The sequence below is a fragment of the Squalius cephalus genome (assembly GCF_949319135.1).
Source record: "Squalius cephalus genome assembly, chromosome: 14".
NCBI classification, from domain to species: Eukaryota; Metazoa; Chordata; class Actinopteri; order Cypriniformes; family Leuciscidae; genus Squalius; species Squalius cephalus.
In genome coordinates this window covers 4571486-4590256 of record NC_137135.1, presented here as the reverse complement: position 1 = coordinate 4590256, position 18771 = coordinate 4571486, and the positions used below count along the sequence as shown (strand labels likewise).

The following is an 18771-nucleotide window of genomic DNA, read 5'->3' as shown; positions in this document are numbered from 1 at the left end:
GCCCCATACGCATCAGAATGTGATGCACTGTGTGTTGTGACACATTCCTCCCATGTAAAGCGACCTTGAGCTATGGAAAGGCGTTTATTATAAATAAAACTTGTTCTTCTTCCCATAACATCATTAAAGTTGTGTGTGACTTATGCCACACTAGACCTTCTGTTGGCTCAGACCAGACGGGATAGCCTTCATTGCCCTCGTCCATCGATGAGTCTTGGGTGTCCAACACCTTGTCGCCGGTGTGTGTCCGTCCCTCCTCGGACACTGTTGGGAAATCCTCACCACTGCTGACCGGGAGCGACACACAAGCCTTGAGTTTCAGAGATACTCTGACCCAGTCACCTTGCCATAACAATCTGGCCCTTATCAAAGTCGCTCAGATCTTTATTCCTGCCCATTACACTGACAAAGATTTGAGCATGACAGAACATTAATGTTGAATTTTATGATTGGTGTTTTTGATGTAACACTCTTTTTTGTTTTTTAGATATGTATTCTGTTGTACAGCACAATGGCCAACTACTGTTGTTTTTATGTGCTACATAAAGAAAATTTTATTTGATTTCATCATGACAGACCTGGAGAAACTCTCTGACAAATAAAGAGCAATAAATGAAACATGTATAAGCATTTTGAGGTCATTTATTAATAGTTTTGTATTTTAATTGTTATTTTGTGTTTTATTCAAAGTTTTACAGCATTATTTTGTACAATTTCCCTGACGTTCCTGTTTGAAATGTTTGTTCACACCCAAAGGTGATCATAAACTCCTCCCTCTTACAACACAAACCAGGAAGAGACTGACTTGTTATTTCTCCTTTCTGTCACACCGACTTTGTCTAAACAAAAGCAATAAAGAATAAGCAATCAATGGAGAACAAAGAGAAAAACTCTACAGAAGGACTTTTGTGATGTTCATTTCTGAACAGACAGCAGATCTTTGATTCTCATTGTGATTCATTTTTGAAAACCGTCGTTCAGAAAGTGAAAGTAGAGTTTAGTTTGTGAGACTCAAACGGTGAAAATGGCTTCAGCAGCTGAAGATGATTATATTTGTCCTGTTTGCTATGAAATCTTCAATGTTCCTGTTCTTCTGTCCTGTAGTCACAGTTTCTGTAAAGAGTGTCTACAACAGTTCTGGAAAACTAAGAAAACTCAGGAGTGTCCTGTCTGCAGGAGAAGATCCTCAAAAGAAGAACCTCCAGTTAGTCTAGCGTTAAAAAACTTGTGTGAGTCGTTCCTGAAGGAGAGAAATGAGAAGCGTTCATCAGGATCTGAGGAGATCTGCAGTTTACACAGAGAGAAACTCAAACTCTTCTGTCTGGAGGACAAACAGCCTGTGTGTTTAGTGTGCAGAGACTCAGAGAAACACACCAATCACACATTCAGACCCATCAGTGAAGTGGTTTCATCTTACAAGGTAAGATAAATGTTTCTTGTTTCACATGTAAAGAACAATAATTAGTCATGAACATAGATATCATCACTAAATCAATGTCATTTTAATTAATAATGTCAGTTTTCCTCTGGCGTTTATTAACTAGAGGCCGGATTTAACTATAAGACTAAAATTTTTATATAAATGCCTGGCTGAAGAGATGCGTCTTTAATCTAGTTTTAAACTGGGCGAGCGAGTCTGAGCAACGAACAGTATCAGGAAGGCTATTCCAGAGTTTTGGAGCCAAATGTGAAAATGGTCTCCCTCCTTTGGTTGATCTGGATATCCTAGGTATGACCAAAAGCCTCGAATTTAGTGATCTTAAAGAGCGCGATGGATTATAGGGCGATAGAAGATCCGTTAAATAGACTGGAGCTAAGCCGTTTAGGGCTTTATAAGTCAGTAGCAATACCTTGTAATTAATACGGAACTTTATAGGTAACCAATGTAGTGATGATAAGATCGGTGTTATATGATCATATTTTCTTGATCTAGTAAGAACTCTCGCGGCGGCATTTTGGACTAACTGTAGCTTGTTTATTGAGGATGCAGGACAACCGGCTAATAAAGCATTACAGTAATCTAGTCTCGAGGTCATAAATGCATGAACTAACTTTTCTGCATCAGAGACTGATAGCATATTACGTAGTTTAGCTATGTTTCTAAGGTGGAAAAAGGCTGTTTTTGTAACATATGAAATATGATTTTCAAAAGACAGATTACAATCGAGTATAACACCCAGGTATTTTACTGTAGAGGATAAAGTAACAGGACATCCTACGATGTTAAAGTTGTATTGTGAGAGGTTTTGTGGGGTTTTTTTCGAACCGATAAGTATTACCTCTGTCTTGTCTGGATTTAATAAAAGAAAATTACGCATCATCCAATCTTTTATATCTTTAACACACTCTGTCAATTTGGATAATTTAGCGTTTTCATCTGGCCGTGATGAAATATAGATCTGAGTGTCATCAGCATAACAATGGAAACTAATTCCATGTTTCCTTATAATATTTCCAAGTGGCAACATATATATTGAGAATAGCAGAGGGCCCAACACAGATCCTTGCGGCACTCCATAGTTTACTGGAGTTATGGTAGATTTATCTCCATTTAAATAGACCAAATGGTGGCGGTCAGATAAGTATGATCTAAACCAGCTTAATGCTTGTCCTTGAACACCAGTATAATTTTGTAGTCGATCTAAGAGTATTGTGTGATCTATAGTGTCGAACGCAGCACTTAGATCAAGTAAAACTAGTATTGAGATACAGCCTTGGTCAGAAGCTAAAAGTAAATAATTTGTGATTTTATCAAGCGCAGTTTCAGTGCTATGATGCGGCCTGAATCCAGACTGAAACTTTTCGCAGATATCATTTTCTTGCAAGAAAGAGCCCAGTTGAGCGGACACAACTTTTTCTAGTATTTTAGACATAAATGGAAGATTTGAAATGGGTCTGTAATTTGCTAGATTATTATGATCTAATTGTGGTTTCTTAATGAGAGGTTTTATAACTGCCAGTTTAAATGTTCTTGGAACATGACCTAAAGATAAAGATGAGTTAATAATATTGAGGAGAGGCTCTTCCACTACAGGTAACACTTCTTTCAGTAGTTTAGTTGGTATAGGATCTAATAAACATGTTGTTGTTTTAGATGAAGTGATAAGCTTATTTAACTCTTTTTGTTCTATAGTTGTAAAGCACTGTAATTGTTCTTGCGGGGTGATAATTGAGGCTGAATTATAAGGCACGATTGAGGATTGAACGTTTACAATTGTGGTTCTGATGTTTTCTATTTTCTCAGTGAAGAAGTTCATGAAATCATTACTACTAAACTGTAACGGGATATTTTGCTCGGATGACGTATGTTTATTTGTTAGTCTAGCCACGGTGTTAAATAAAAACGTTTCGGTTACTAACGTAACCTCTGTTCTCTCTAGAAGAGGGAACGAGTATTGCGTAGTTACTACGCTACGGGAAAGCCTTTCTTTCTCGAGATACTGAAGCCAAAAATTATCCTTAATTTTTATAATCTTGTCAACGCAGTGCGGCAGCCTGCAGACCTAGGGCAGGCTTACTAGCGTGCCCATTGGCTGCCCTGCGGCAACTGCAGCAGCCTACCGCTGAGCCCTTGGCGTGACGTCACGACCAATGAGCGCGCTTGGCGCGCTTAATGCGTCACAGCCCGCGAAAAGGGGTGTGGCTTAGCGTATAAAAGCGGGGCTCGGAGGCTGCTTCTCTGGTTTCTGTCGCATGAAGCGAATGAGCTCGTGGCGCGAGCACGGCGGGCTACGCAATACTCGTTCCCTCTTCTAGAGAGAACAGAGGTTACGTTAGTAACCGAAACGTTCTCTTACGAGAGGTTCTCTCGTATTGCGTAGTTACTACGCTACGGGAACACCCTTGTCAACGCCGTGCGCGCCCAGCATCCACTGAATGAGTCCCAGGGAGAGCCCGGGGAACGTGATAGCAGAGAGCCGGGCGGCCCACAGAGGGCTAGCGCCGTACATAAGCACACACTAGGGGGTTAGGAGCGGCACGGCCGGTCCGAACTGACAATTCCCTGTATAGTGCAGCTCAACCAGTAGAGCTAAATCACACAACGTAGCCCGCACACAGATAGTGGGCTGGCATACGCGAGACTTAGACTGATAACACTTTCGCCTGCAAGGCGGGAACATCCAGGTTGTAAAACCTAACAAATGTGGAGGGGGAGGCCCAGCCTGGTCCTAAAATAAATCATACTCAATACTCATAAATACTGCTTTCTTATAACGTAAAGGAAGCCAGCCCGTGACCGTCTACTTCTGACATCCCTTGTGAGCGGCGCCTTGCGCGGCTCGAACAGAGGGGGAGAGGGCGTGCGTCATCCGGGGGGGGGGGGGGGGGTAGCTTCCTTGTAACGTAAAGGAAGCTATAGCCCGTGACCGTCCGTTCTGACATCCCTTGTGAGCGGCGCCGTTTGCTCGGCTTGACAGAGGGGAGTAACCAGCTGGTCTGCTTCATCCCCTGAGGCGACGGCAGTGCGGGCAGAGGCCGGCCGCTGCGCGTCGGTGAAGGGCGGGGGAGAAGGAGAGAGCGAGGCTCGCGGGAGGGGCTCCGGCGAGCGCTCAGCTATAACCACCGGCTCGGGAGGCCTTTGAGAGCGGCGTATTTTCTTACGCGGCCCGGAAGAGGCAGCCGGAGAAGGTGGAGGATCGTGAAACATGGCGAGTCGAGCCCGCAGGGTCGACATCGGCAAGTCCTCACACTGTTCGCAGCCGCTCGTGAAGGGCGCGGGCTGCGTGGTCGAAACCCAGGCAGAGAGCGCAGATCACGTGGCGGTCTCCGTCGCTGAGCGCAGCTCTGCAAGAGCCACAGGATGAGCGAGGCATTTGCAACAACGCCTCGCGCTCTTTTAGATGCAAAGTGTGTCGCGGGGCGAACACACAAACACATACAACACAGAGCAGTAAAAGGATATATTCGCCGGATAGCGAAGCAGGCAGGGAAAGCTGAAGGCGGCGAAGGCGGCCGGCGTCCTCAGGCTGAGATCCTCCGCGTGCTGGTCGCTTGATTCGACGGCGGCTTCCTCAGAGAGCAGCGATGCGTAGAGCTTCGCTGAAAAGACAGAAATCAGAGAAGCAGCCTCCGAGCCCCGCTTTTATACGCTAAGCCACACCCCTTTTCGCGGGCTGTGACGCATTAAGCGCGCCAAGCGCGCTCATTGGTCGTGACGTCACGCCAAGGGCTCAGCGGTAGGCTGCTGCAGTTGCCGCAGGGCAGCCAATGGGCACGCTAGTAAGCCTGCCCTAGGTCTGCAGGCTGCCGCACTGCGTTGACAAGATTATAAAAATTAAGGATAATTTTTGGCTTCAGTATCTCGAGAAAGAAAGGCTTTCCCGTAGCGTAGTAACTACGCAATACGAGAGAACCTCTCGTAAGAGAACCTTGGATTGTTTTGGTTATTTTCTATTAGTTTGCGGAGGTGCTCAGCCCTGGCCACTTTTAGGGCCTTTTTATAACGTGACATACTGTCTTTCCACGCGATTCTAAAGACCTCTAAATTAGTTTGTTTCCATTTACGTTCTAAATTACGGGTTTCTCTCTTTAGGTCATGCATAGTGTTGTTGTACCATAGTGCTTTAATTTAATTTCTGACCTTTTTTAATTTAATGGGTGCAACAACATCCAATGTTCTGGAGAGAATGGTGCTCATAGCGCTAGTTAGTTCTTCTAGTTCATCTGTTTGTTTGGGTTCACTGAGCAGCTGAGACAGATTAGATAAGCAATTTGAGAAATTATCTATGGTGGATGGAAGGATTGTTCTGCCTGGTCGATAACGCGGCGCAGCATGACTTATTACAGGAGTACGTAATATGCAAGTTACTAAGTAATGGTCAGTGACATCATCACTTTGTGGAATGATTTCTATATCGGTTGGATCAGTTCCATATGATATAATTAAATCGAGTGTATGATTAAGACGATGAGTTGGTCCGGTGACGTTTTGCTTGACCCCAAAAGAATTTAATAAATCTATAAACGCAGCCCCTAACGCATCATTTGAATTATCTACGTGTATGTTAAAATCTCCAACAATTAATGCTTTATCGACATTGACCAATAGATCTGAGAGAAAACTCTTTTAGGAAATCAGCGTAAGGCCCAGGCGGTCTATATACGGTAGCCAAGGCTAGAGATAATATGGATTTTTTTCTAACATCTAAGAGCGTAACATTTAGTACAAGTACTTCAAACGAAATAAAATTATTACCCGTTTTCTGAGTAACATTGAGAATTTCTCTATAGACTGTTGCAACACCACCGCCACGACCAATCAGACGGGGCTCATGCTTATAGGAGTATCCAGATGGAGTAGACTCATTTAGACCGAAATAATCATTTGGTTTAAGCCAGGTTTCAGTAAGGCAAAGTACATCGAAGCTATTATCTGTGACTATTTCATTTACAATAACTGCCTTAGGTGTGAGTGATCTAATGTTTAGAAGACCTAGCTTTAAAAATTGTTTTTGTTTACTAATAGCAACATTTTCTGTTTTAATAACAATTAGATTTTTCCTAGATCCTGCAGTAGAATTATTATGTGATCTCACTAGACGAGGAATAGACACAGTTTCTATGCAATGTTCTATTATAACAAATTGCAGTTTGGAAAAACAAATCTTTTTGCATTTTGAATGTGTCTAGTCGAAATGGAATAATGATTTATTGTGTGGTGGGACATTGTGAACAAATGGACATATTAGAGTATTAAGGTGTGTGTGTGTGTGCGTGTGTGTGTGTGTACACAAGAGCAGTGGCGCAAAAAGTGGGTATGCGCTATATGCGGCGCATAGGGGCGCGCAGCACCAGGGGGGCGCCAAAGCGATGGTAATTATTTTTTTTATCTCTACGTAGCTGCTGTTGTGAGTTTCTAAATTATTTCCGCATTTCCTCAATGTTATATAACTTTTTAGAGGACTAACAGGCTAGAGTAGGATATTCATAAGATTCCATCATATAATTTTGACATAGGCCTATAGAGGGGGGGATAATATCGTGAGCAGGCGGGGGCGCCGTGAGCGCTGAGCGAGCAGGTATGAGTCGAAAAAGATGGATAAAGCAAAAAAGCTGTCGGGACTAAAAATAGAAAAAGAAAGAGGGAAAAGGAGAATGCATGTCAATTGATGCGCCAGCAGCTAAATAAGTGAATAGTCAAAGGCAACAGGTATTTAAAGTGTGACGTCCACGCATCTAGGCTTCCCAGAGAGATTCCCGGTGGGCCGACGTGTTTTTTTTTTTTTTTTTTTTTGTCTTAACAGTCCATAAAACTCGTACATCGGTGGCCCATTTGTTTTTGTTTTTTTGCTTAATTGGCAGTGCTGGGGTAGTGCCGTTGTAATGCATTGGTCAAAAAAAAAAAAAAAAAAAAGTCAGCGTTTTTTTTTTTTTTTACATTTTTCATTAAACACGTAGATCAGCGGCCCATTGGTTCTTTTCTTGATTGACACTGGGCTGGCCCAATCACATCTTTAATGTGAAGTATAGAAATTAGTACAAAACTAATTATGAAAGTTTAGTATATTTTTCAGTGCATTTGTTTTACAATATATGGCTATTACGTCATGGGATTAATATTAGAACTATTATGTAGTAGTGTAATGTAGACAGTGTTACTAAAAAAGGTTTGAATTTCTTTAATTTGCACACTAAATATGGGTTGGAGCTTTTCATTTTGAACTCTCAAAGTGCACCAGATTGATGAATTCAACATTAAAAAGCACAAAATTCTCTTACGTCACTCGTTCCTCACTCATTAGGCTACTGTCAGGATACAGGCACGAAGACAGATGTAAGTGAATCCAAACACAGCTTTATTTACAGATGACAAGAGTGCAAGGTGAGTATTCATAGAATTCAAGTGCAGATTCTGTAAAGATAAGTTGATGTGGGTCAAAAAGCAGGTAAGCACTTTCACTTCGGATAAAATGTCAAGCAATTACACTTCATTAATATTGGTCTCTTTTCTTTCAGATGCGGTCGGCAGCAAGCAAGCTCGGATGAAACACTAGAAACTCGAGGGAACACAGGATCACAGGCAGCATGGAATCGGACAGGAATTCTGAAGACAGCACAACAATGACACAGAGGTTAGTGTTTCAGGTAAGTATACATTACATCTTGGAGTCTTGATGCATCAGAGGCGAAGGAGACAACGGATCATGGACAGTTCCTGTTGGAGGCTTGACAATGAACTGGGGCTATGGTGAGTGTTTTATAGTGCTTGATGACGAGGTTGCTGATGGTGAACAGGTGCAGGTGATTAGTAATCTTGAGAGAGTGAATGCAGGTGTGCCAAAGAGGATCCTGGGTAATGTAGTGCAGATACAGACAGAGCCAGGATGAACCAGGGAAACCGTGACATTACCCCCCCCCCCCCTCCCCGAAGGCGCGTCCTCGCGCCGTATAACATCTAAAGGGGTGGGCATCCTGGACTCCAGGATGGTCCAGGCAGAGCAGGCTGTGGGTATGGCCACGACGGAGCAGGCTGTGGGCGTGGCCAGGGCGGAGCTGTCGGACCCTCGGACATCCAGGGCGGAGCTGTCAGACCCTCGGGCGTCCAGGGCGGTGTTGACCCTTCGGGTGGCCATGGTGGTGAGGACCCTTCGGGCGGCCATGGCGGAGACGACCCTTTGGGCGGCCATGGCGGAGACGTTTCTTTAGGTGGCCATGGCGACACTGGGAACCGTGTCAGAGAGACCTCCGCGGTCCCCCTAGCAGGTATACTGCACCCCCCCAAAATTTTAAATGGGGAAATTGACAGGAAAGGGGGAGTCCAGCAGCAAAGAGGGTCTTGAGCTGGGCAGGACCAGCGGTGAAGGAAACTCTGGGCTGGAGGGGACCACCAGGGAAAATGCTTTTGGGGAGGCTCTGGCTCGAAGACTGGCTCTGGCTCTGGCTCGAAGACTGGCTCTGGCTCTGGCTCGAAGACTGGCTCTGGCTCTGGCTCGAAGACTGGCTCTGGCTCTTGCTGGGCAGGCGACTTTGTTCGGAACCGGACTCGGAACTGGACTCGGAACCGGAACATGACGCTCTCAGTCTCGGCGGGCATTACGCTCTCAGTGGGCATGACGCTCTCAGTCTCAGCAGGCATGACGCTCTCAGTCTCAGGCTCGGCTGGACTGGCGTGAAGTGCAGGCTCGGCTGGACTGGCGTGAAGTGCAGGCTCGGCCGGACTGGCATGACGAGCAGGCTCGGCAGACGACTGGTTTGGTGGATTTGGTGGAACGGAGAGCAGACCTGCGAGCTCCCCGGACGGACATTAAAGCGGGGTCAAATAACTTGGACGTCAAGTCGGCACTGTTAGAGACTAGTTTTCGTGCTCTGGGCCAGACGATTCCCACGTCTGGTCCGGGACAAACACAGAGTTCCTGCTCAATGGACTTGACTGGGCTGATGAGGTGAGCGGGCTGGACATGAAGATTTCGCTGGACGTGAATATCTGGCTGGACGTGGAGATCTGTCTGGATGTCTTCCACGGTGAGTGAGGAACCACACACCCACAGCGTGCGGTCAATGAATTTGACGAGAGGTAGGCCGAGATCATCAAACAGTACTATCTGGGTGAGTGGATCGTCTAACCCGCTCCAGAACTGCTGCTGAAGGAAGTCCTCATCCCAGCTCCCATCCTGATAGAGGCAAAGGAAAACTTTAACAAATTCCTCCAGAGTCCTACCGTTCTGGTTGAACAGTGGATTCCGGAGGGTTCTGCATCTTTCTTTTTTATGGTCAAGCCTTCTGTCAGGATACAGGCACGGAGACAGAGGTAAGTGAATCCAAACACAGCTTTATTTACAGATGACAAGAGTGCAAGGTGAGTATTCATAGAATTCAAGTGCAGATTCTGTGAAGATAAGTTGATGTGGGTCGAAAAGCAGGTAAGCACTTTCACTTCGGATAAGTTGATGTCAAGCAATCACAGTTCATTAATATTTGTCTCTTCTCTTTCAGATGCGGTCGGCAGCAAGCAAGCTCGGATGAAACACTGGAAACTCGAGGGAACACAGGATCACAGGCAGCATGGAATCAGACAGGAATTTTGAAGACAGCACAACAATGACACAGAGGTTAGTGTTTCAGGTAAGTATACATTACATCTTGGAGTCTTGATGCATCAGAGGCGAAGGAAACAACAGATCATGGACAGTTCCTGTTGGAGGCTTGACAATGAACTGGGGCTATGGTGAGTGTTTTATAGTGCTTGATGACGAGGTTGCTGATGGTGAACAGGTGCAGGTGATTAGTAATCTTGAGAGAGTGAATGCAGGTGTGCCAAAGAGGATCCTGGGTAATGTAGTGCAGATACAGACAGAGCCAGGATGAACCAGGGAAACCGTGACAGCTACATGGCACAGTTATTTATTTATTTCTTTGTTTGTTTGTTTTTTGGGGGGGAGGGGGGGAGGGGGGGGAGGGGGGGGGGGGGGGTGCCAAAATTGTTGCTGGCCTGGTTGCAAAGTAGTTGTAGAGTTTTTGACTGCATCAATAATAATGTATACGATGGGCAATTATATATTAAATGTTCTAGCCTAAAAATGTTAGACGAGTTTTCTTCCAACTTACCTTCTGTATCACGACGTGTGTTCGCGCGATGTTGTTGGTTACCTAGTAACGGACGTACGGTGGCCGAGAATGTTCCGTCAACTTCCGTGTGTTAGCGCATCTATGTTGCCTAGTAACGAACGCAATCTGGCCTGGAGTTTCTTTCACTTTTGTCGTGTTACTGTTTAAGACCTTTTAACCAACTTCATGCTGTTGAAAAAGTCCTATTTAAGTGTTTATTTGATTGAACAGGGCTGCAGTGATCAGGACTGGCTGTGTTTAGTCCAGCTGAACAACATTATAAATACAGTTTCAGAGATTTGAGGAATTAGTAACTATGGGGCCAAATACATTATCACGCAGGCCCAGTTAGTATTGGATTACTTTTTTGCTTCAGTAAATAACATTGTCATTTACAAGCTGTACTTTGTGTTCTCTCAGGTTGCCTTTGTTTTATGGTAAGTTTTAATTTCTGAACCAATTTAGTATGAGATTTACACAAAAACAAAATCAGGATGGGGGTCAATACTTTTGCACAGAATTGTATGATCATATCACTGTATTTCCTTCTCTTCACTGTAATCTGGTGTTTAATGTATTTTTGTTCAATTCTAGGAGGAGCTCAAAACAGCACTGAAGCCCTTACGACAGAAACTTCAACACAAAGAAAAGAAGAAAGGAGAGTTTGAGGAAACAGCTCAACACATCAATGTGAGGAAACAGAATCAAGAGTCATTTTCATTACAGCTGGAGGATCACTTTATACCGTTATGAATTGATATATTTAATATAATGGATTCCAGTTGATTATTTCTGTAAATAACGAGCAGCTTCTGCTTCTGGATCCGTTATATGTCGGGTATTCGAGATTGTGTTGATTGAGATGATTGAAGTGAATGTGATTTGATTTCAGTCTCAAGCTGAGCACACAGAGCGTCAGATTAAAGAAGAGTTTGAGAAGCTTCATCAGTTTCTCAGAGACGAAGAAGAAGCTACAATCACTGCACTGAGAGAGGAAGAGGAGCAGAAGAAGCAGAGGATGAAGGAGAAGCTGGAGGAGATGAACACACACATCTCAGCTCTTTCACACACAATCAGAGACATGGAGGAGATGATGAAAGACAATGACGTCTCGTTTCTAAAGGTGACAAATCAATCTGGCTTCATTCTTTGTGCATAAATCAACTTGTATCGAGAGACTCATTGACACTGAGAGTGTTTGATAAGATATTAAAATGTTTTCAAACTCTATATTTTCCAGAACTTTAAGGCCTCAATGGAAAGGTAAGTGAACTGCTCGTATCTCTTCTCTCAGTGGATCTGAACTCAAAGTCACTGCAGTTCTGACTCCTGAATGTTCCTCAGAGTCCAGATCTCACAGCCGGATCCACGGATGAGTTCTGGAGCTTTGATTCATGTGTCGCGTTATCTGGGTAACCTGCCGTTCAGAGTCTGGAAGAAGATGCTGGAAAATGTCCAACACAGTGAGTCTCAGCAGATTTGACACCAGTGCAGAAGATAGTTCACATATAAACACACACAACATCAACATTTGATAGAAATTCAAGTGATAATTAAATCTATTTCTATGTGAATGTTAACTGTATTTCAGAAAATCATCAGATCATTGAGCGAATTAATATTGAAATGTCTATTTCCATGGGCGTAGATTACGCGGGGGACGTCCCCCGGGGGACGTCCCCCCCCCCCCCCCCCCCCCCCCCCCCCACACACTTTTTATAAAATGTAAATTCGTCCCCTGCACTTTTTCATAGGGCAAGTGTGTCCACGACAAGCTGAGGTTTTCGCGGGTGCCTACATCAAGATTTAAAATCCAAAGAGTCAAGGATAGTCTATCTACATACGTGACTTTCACGTTTCCATGGTAATCAGTCACTCGTGCATCACGACACGCCCATGCTCGCACCCGCGCCCAATCCATTTTTTTTTCATAGAGGTCGCAATGAGTTAAAAACGGCAAAAAACTCTTCACTCCTTTTTCATGAAAAAGTCAAGCTCTGTAAGTAAGTTGTCATGTGGTATCCGAATTGTGTTGCACAATGATGAATAACTCTGCCTATTTCTCTCGTTGAATTATTAACAAGTTTTGTTGTAAATTGAGAATATTCACTACCCGCACAAACGTGCACTTATTTTTTCTATCTTTTTTTATTCGTAATGTCTTTTATTTTCACAGATGTTATCAAGGCCCTTCAAAATAGAATAAACATGGTGATTGATAATGCTGAATTTGTATTTTCATGCATTAACAGCCTGCTTGAATTCTCTTGAAAAAGCCTAACCAGAAAGTTTGAAGTAGTTTTAAAAGCTTGAAGTTTGAAGGTTTTCAATTGGAAAGTTTTAGTTTAGTAAGATAGACAGGCAGATAGATAGATAGATAGATAGATAGATAGATAATAAATAGATATATAGGCAATAATAGATAGATAGATAGATAGATAGATAGATAGATAGATAATAAATAGTATTATATTAATATTAATAATAAATAGGGAATCACAGATGATGCAAGGATGATTCTGATTTAATTTCATTTAATGGTAAGTGGCGATTGATAGCCTGTAGTTGATAATAATACACTGACGGTAACAAAGTTTCGCTGTTTCAATTTAAAAATGAAAGATGGAGCTAGGCTACATTTAAAGGTCAAGTCAAGTCAAGTCACCTTTATTTATATAACGCTTTTTACAATACAGATTGTATCAAAGCAGCTTCACATTGATAAAATGAAAATAATACAACAAAGTTTGTTTCTAGAAGAAAATTGCATCATTGTCCACCCTAAATAGGCAGATCAATAATATCGTTGAATATTAAATGTCCCCAACTAAGCTAGCCAAAGCCAAGGCAACAGTGGCAAGGAACCAAAACTCCATCAGTGACAGAATGGAGAAAAAAAACTTGGGAGAACCCAGACTCAGTCGGGGGCCAGTTCTCCTCTGGCCAACGAGCGAACAGTGTATGATTATGATCCAGGCAGCGTTACAGGGCAGAAGTCAGATTGGTCGTGTCGATGAAGCCGACACTTCAGGGATGCGTCATGGTTGGGTCCAGGTGCAGATCCACCATCTAGTCTGGATACGGCCAGAGTCTACCTCACTTCAGAAAACGGAGAGAGGTCCCATGACATGCTACTTTTTGTACGCTTTAATATAGTCCTTAGTGGTCCTTAGTACTGTATCTGAAATCTCTTTCCAAAAATTCAGCCTCGGTGCAGAATTATAGCCACTACAAGCCAGTCCCAGAATGAGCTTCCTTCAGACAGGCCGTTTCGGTGTCTGTAGCTTTAAATGATAATGAGGAGGAGAAAGGCGGCGCAAGGTGGAGGGTGGGTGTGGCCTTGACCATCTTGCGCAACGGTACCATGCATGTTTGTTTATGTTGGATATATTGCAATGGCACGAAGACACGCAGTCGTTCAAGCATTTCAGTTTGACCCAGAATCTGATCCAGATGGAGAAGCAACAGATGAAGAAGTTGCAACTCAGCGGCTCCAGCAGGACGTTTCCGAATGGTTAGTTTAAAATATTATGTCTGGATACGGTACTTTATTCGGATGGTTTACAGTTATTATCAATTAGCTAACACTTATATATCATTTGTTGATATACCTGTATAAATAAATTATATATGATATATCATTTAAGGCGGGCGTACACGGTGCGATTTTTGCTGTTTTTACGAGCTCGCAGATGATTTTTTTCACTCGGGAGAAATCGGATGGAATCGGTGATGCTCGCATGGTCGCGGCTCGCAGCGTGTGAGAGGAATTACGAGCCGAGCCGAGCACGTTATGAGCACCTAAAAATTTCGGGGAGTCGGCCCGATTTTCACCAGCTGTCCCCTGCTAAATCATACACAACCACGTCGATGGGGCTATACCTCAGTGGCAGCAACCATACAGCGTGCGCATACACTGTCTCTGTCTCACACTCTCTCTCTCTCACACACACACACACCTCTCTCTCTCTCTCTCTCTCTCTCTCTCTCTCTCTCTCTCTCTCTCTCTCAAAGTTTTTATGTTGAAAGGAATGGCTACTGTTATCTGCTTTACAACAAATCATTTGCACACACATTTCTGTCATTTTTTCGATCTGAAGCTTTGCCTGCATGCAAAATTGACGGTCTCTGTGTTTAGCGCGAAAGCTCACGTGATTGCTGCCGGCTCGGGATAAAATTCGTGCAGGACAGTCGTGCCGTGTACCAGCTGCTTTGACGCGATTATCAGTTAAACTGACTCGCAACGTGTGCAATATCTCACGACCTCCCGAGTGTCCGAACCTGCTCCGAACTCGCACCGTGTACGCCCGCCTTTACTGATCCAGACTTTAGTTTCAGAGGTTTGTATCCGATGTTCATTTGTACATCCAATTATTGAGCAATTATTATGCTTCGCTCGCTCAAAAGCCATGATATCTCTCGTGGACAAACTAAAATCGCGCGCGCGCGTTCCTACTTCCTAGCTCATTTTCTCATGGGCGAGAAATATTCTCTGGGCGGGCAAAGCAATGAAATGGGGAGGTAACATTTCTCCTTATAACGTCATAAGGAGGAGATTCAAGATCAGTCCGGTTGAGCTTCCATTTTCTCAAAGGCAGAGAAAGATAGCAAAAGCTCGATTTACACTGATTAAAATTTCTAGAAACTTGGGGACCATATACAGGCTAGGGGAACTCATATTAATGTTAAAAAACCTCAGAAAGTGGAAATTTCATGTCATGGGACCTTTAATAAAATTAAGGAAAAAATGTCCTTTATAAAGGTAAAAAACATATTCTGATGAGAGTGTTTTCCAACAGTGATGTAATGAAACATTGACAATTTAAGTTTGAAGGGAGTAAAGCCTCTGTTTAGTCTATAGAAAATGTAATTTTGCAAAAAGAAGAACTTTTATTTTAAATAAATGTTATTGTTAAAGCAGCCTACTTCAGTGTGACATTTTACCATATTATCATGCTTAACACTGAGAATTTGAATAATTGTAATGTGATGATCAAATATCATAGGTTTGGGCGGCTGGATTATTTATTTTTAACAGCAGATTCGGGGTCTCAAAGTGCACCAGATTAATGAATTTATCTTTAAAATGTACAAATCTTCCTCGGGGGGGGGGGGGGGGGGGGGGGGTTGGGGGGTTGGGGGGTCATGGCTTGACCCCGGACCCCCCTAGAGGTGCCGAGCTCCACTCACAAACACAGCAGGCCATGATGGTCTACGAAAAATACAAATGTAATTATCTTATTATTAAAATACATGATCAGGATTTTACCACCTCCGCCTGTTTTGAGCCAGGAAAAACCCTGCATGTGCAATATAACGTACTGAACATCTTTCTTTCTTTCTGTTTTATTGCTTTAAAAATAAATAGCATATTAAGCCAATTAAGCAAAACCTGTCAACAATAGTCTGAAAACAACAACAACTGGTATTACACTTGATATTCTGTCCCCCTCACTTTTGAAATGATGGCTTCGCCCCTGTCTATTCCTCATGGTTTATGTTTATGTATTAGGATACAATAGTGTTTATTGAATACTGATATTAAACCTGAAGCCTCAATCCATTCTGACAGTAACTGAGAGACCATTGTTATGATAGCATGATTTATGATCTCTTTCAACAAAAGAAAAATGTTTTACATTTACATTTCTAATACATCATATTCCATCCTGTAATCTGATGTTATTCTCTTTGCAGCTCCGTTGACTCTGGATCCAAACACAGCAGCTCCTCATCTCACACTCTCTGCTGATCTGACCAGTGTGTCGCTCAGTGATGGAGATAAAACAGTTCCTGATAATCCAGAGAGGTTTGACAGGTGTCCATGTGTCCTGGGATCTGAGGGCTTTAACTCAGGAACACACTGCTGGGATGTGGAGGTTGGAGACAATACACTCTGGATTCTTGGAATAACAACAGCATCAAACCAAAGGAAGGGAGAGGATTTCTTTGACTCTAATGTCTGGTGTGTGTGGTACACAGACAGCAAATACAGCTCAAAATCCCCAGGGAAACCCTACACTTACTTCACTGTTAAACAGAAGCTTCAGCGTGTGAGAGTTCAGCTGGACTATGACAAAGGAACAGTGTCATTCTCTGACCCTGTAACTAAAGGCTGTCTGTGTAAATTCAGGACATCCTTCACAGAGACTGTCTTTCCATTCTTATGTAATCGCAGCACAACTTCTCCTCTGAGGATCTTACCAGTTAAACTGTTTATTACAGCAGAAAATCACAGTTAAATCTGATTCTGCTTCTAGATTAATACAGTTTTGCAAATTATACTTCAATAATAACACTGTAATCAAAGGGTCTCATCAATCACACTTCAATGTAAAGTTTAGAACCAAATTAACTCTTGTGTTTCCTTAAGGACATGTTTGTCTCTTTCAAGGTTTTTCTTTCAGGTTTTTTATATATGTTTTACCTGTGTTAATGCCAACTGCATCAATTTTGGCACAAGTGTGTATTTTTATTGTAATTTTCTTCTTGCCTTTCCACATTGTACACAAAATATTTACACTCAGGACCTTAAGGACAAAAATGTCCCCTTTGAAACCCATTAAAACTGCTCATTTCTTTTTATCCCAGGGCCATTTAACTATAACATGATGCAGTATTTGTTAATATACTTTTGTTCTGTTGGCAAGGCTTTAAAATAATAAAAAAATCTAATTTCTTTTTGCAAGATGGTGCCGTTTTCTCAGGTTTGGCCTATAAAGTTTTCTGCTTCTGCATATTAGAGTAATTTGGATAAATGATTGTGTAATAATTGTGTTTGTGTTGCTGTGAGGTTTGTGTGAGGAGACTTGGAGTAACTACAGCATTAAACCAGAGGAAGGGACGTGATTTCTTCAACAGTGATGTTTGGTGTGTGGAGTATGGATGTGTTTTTGAGTCTGGATTTCGTATTGAACAGAAGCTTGATCGTGTGAGAGTGTATCTGGACTATAACAGAGGAAGGGTGTCATTCTCTGATCCTGTAACTAACACACATTCACACACATTCACAACCTCCTTCACTCACACACTCTTTCCATTCTTCTTGAGTTTAGACTCTCTGAGGATCTTACCGGTCAATAGTCAGTAAACGTTTCTCCTGTAGATCTGGATATTCCCGCTATAATCATGTTTCCAATATTTGATCCATATCCAAACACATGTTTTCATTTATATTTCACTTTACATAATTAGAGCTTTTAGAGACCATTTTAGCATTCATGGTTTCAGGCTAATTATCATTTACCAGATACATTTTCTACAATTTTCACATGTTAAAGTATAATATAATTATATTTCTATTCACTGAACCGGTTAATTTTAATTTAATTTAATTTAATTTTTATTTCATTTAATTTAAGTTTTTGTTGTGAATGAATAATTATTTCAGTTATATAGGTTAGATCTTTTTTGTTGTTGAAATAATCCACAAAAGTGTTAATGAAATATACATGCTTAGTATAGAAATCGCAGTTCCACTTTATTTCGAACATTCTACTAACTATAAGTAACTTTGCACTACATGTCAACTAACTGTCATTAGAGTATTAGTAGGCTGTAGTTGACTGTCAATAGACTGTTAGGTTATGGTTAGGTGTTAGGGTTTGGGTTAGGAGAATAAGTTGACATGTAGTTGCAGAGTTACTTATAGTAGAATCTAAAGTTGACTATCGAAATAAACCCAAATCAGAGCCGTATGAGTAAGACTTCTCAGAAATGCTCTTCAGAATAAAGTCTTAATACCTAAGTTGCAGAACACACATGGTAAAAGTTTGTGATTTCAAAAATGTTTAAGCTGTAGCAAAGGATGTGTTAAGAATACAATGGAAATAAACAAGGCTTCCTTCTACAGTACTGTTGCACTTTACTGACTGAGTAAATTGTCATGTTTTCCTTGGTAACGTTGCAGGACATACGAGGTAAAAAAATGTGACTATATGGAAAAGGGAATGATCAGGTTATATGATACAATTCTGGTAATACCATGGAAATAAACAAGGCTTCATTTTACAGTACAGTTGCACTTTACTTACTGAGTAAACTGTAAAAACATCTGCAAGTGACATGATCCTTGGCAGTAACGCCATCAAGTGGCTAATTTCACAGATGAAAGACACTGTTGAGAGCCAAAATATCACGTCCCCAGTAAGTAGTGCCCATGCTGATAACTTGCCCAACTTGATATCTCTGTTGTCCTGCTCAGACAAATGTGGAGCAACGCTGCTT

The 18771-nt window shown here is 42.3% G+C and overlaps 1 protein-coding gene across 1 annotated transcript; it reads left to right on the top strand.

Moving 5' to 3' along the window:
- Nucleotides 1–770: 770 nt before the first annotated feature.
- On the top strand, nucleotides 771–17551 carry LOC307170681 (E3 ubiquitin-protein ligase TRIM35-like). Its single transcript, XM_079891898.1, has 6 exons — nucleotides 771–1420; nucleotides 11140–11235; nucleotides 11438–11668; nucleotides 11786–11808; nucleotides 11890–12008; nucleotides 16243–17551. The coding sequence occupies exons 1-6, from the start codon at nucleotides 1025–1027 to the stop codon at nucleotides 16785–16787; spliced, it is 1410 nt and encodes a 469-aa protein (XP_079748024.1). The 5' UTR covers nucleotides 771–1024; the 3' UTR covers nucleotides 16788–17551.
- The last annotated feature ends 1220 nt before the right edge of the window (nucleotides 17552–18771 follow it).

Coding starts and splice junctions, on each gene's coding strand:
- LOC307170681 (XM_079891898.1), top strand. CDS start 1,025: ATGGCTTCAGCAGCTGAAGATGATTATATTTGTCCTGTTTGCTATGAA. Junction 1,421..11,139: donor AAGTGGTTTCATCTTACAAG/GTAAGATAAATG, acceptor GTTCAATTCTAG/GAGGAGCTCAAAACAGCACT. Junction 11,236..11,437: donor AAACAGCTCAACACATCAAT/GTGAGGAAACAG, acceptor ATTTGATTTCAG/TCTCAAGCTGAGCACACAGA.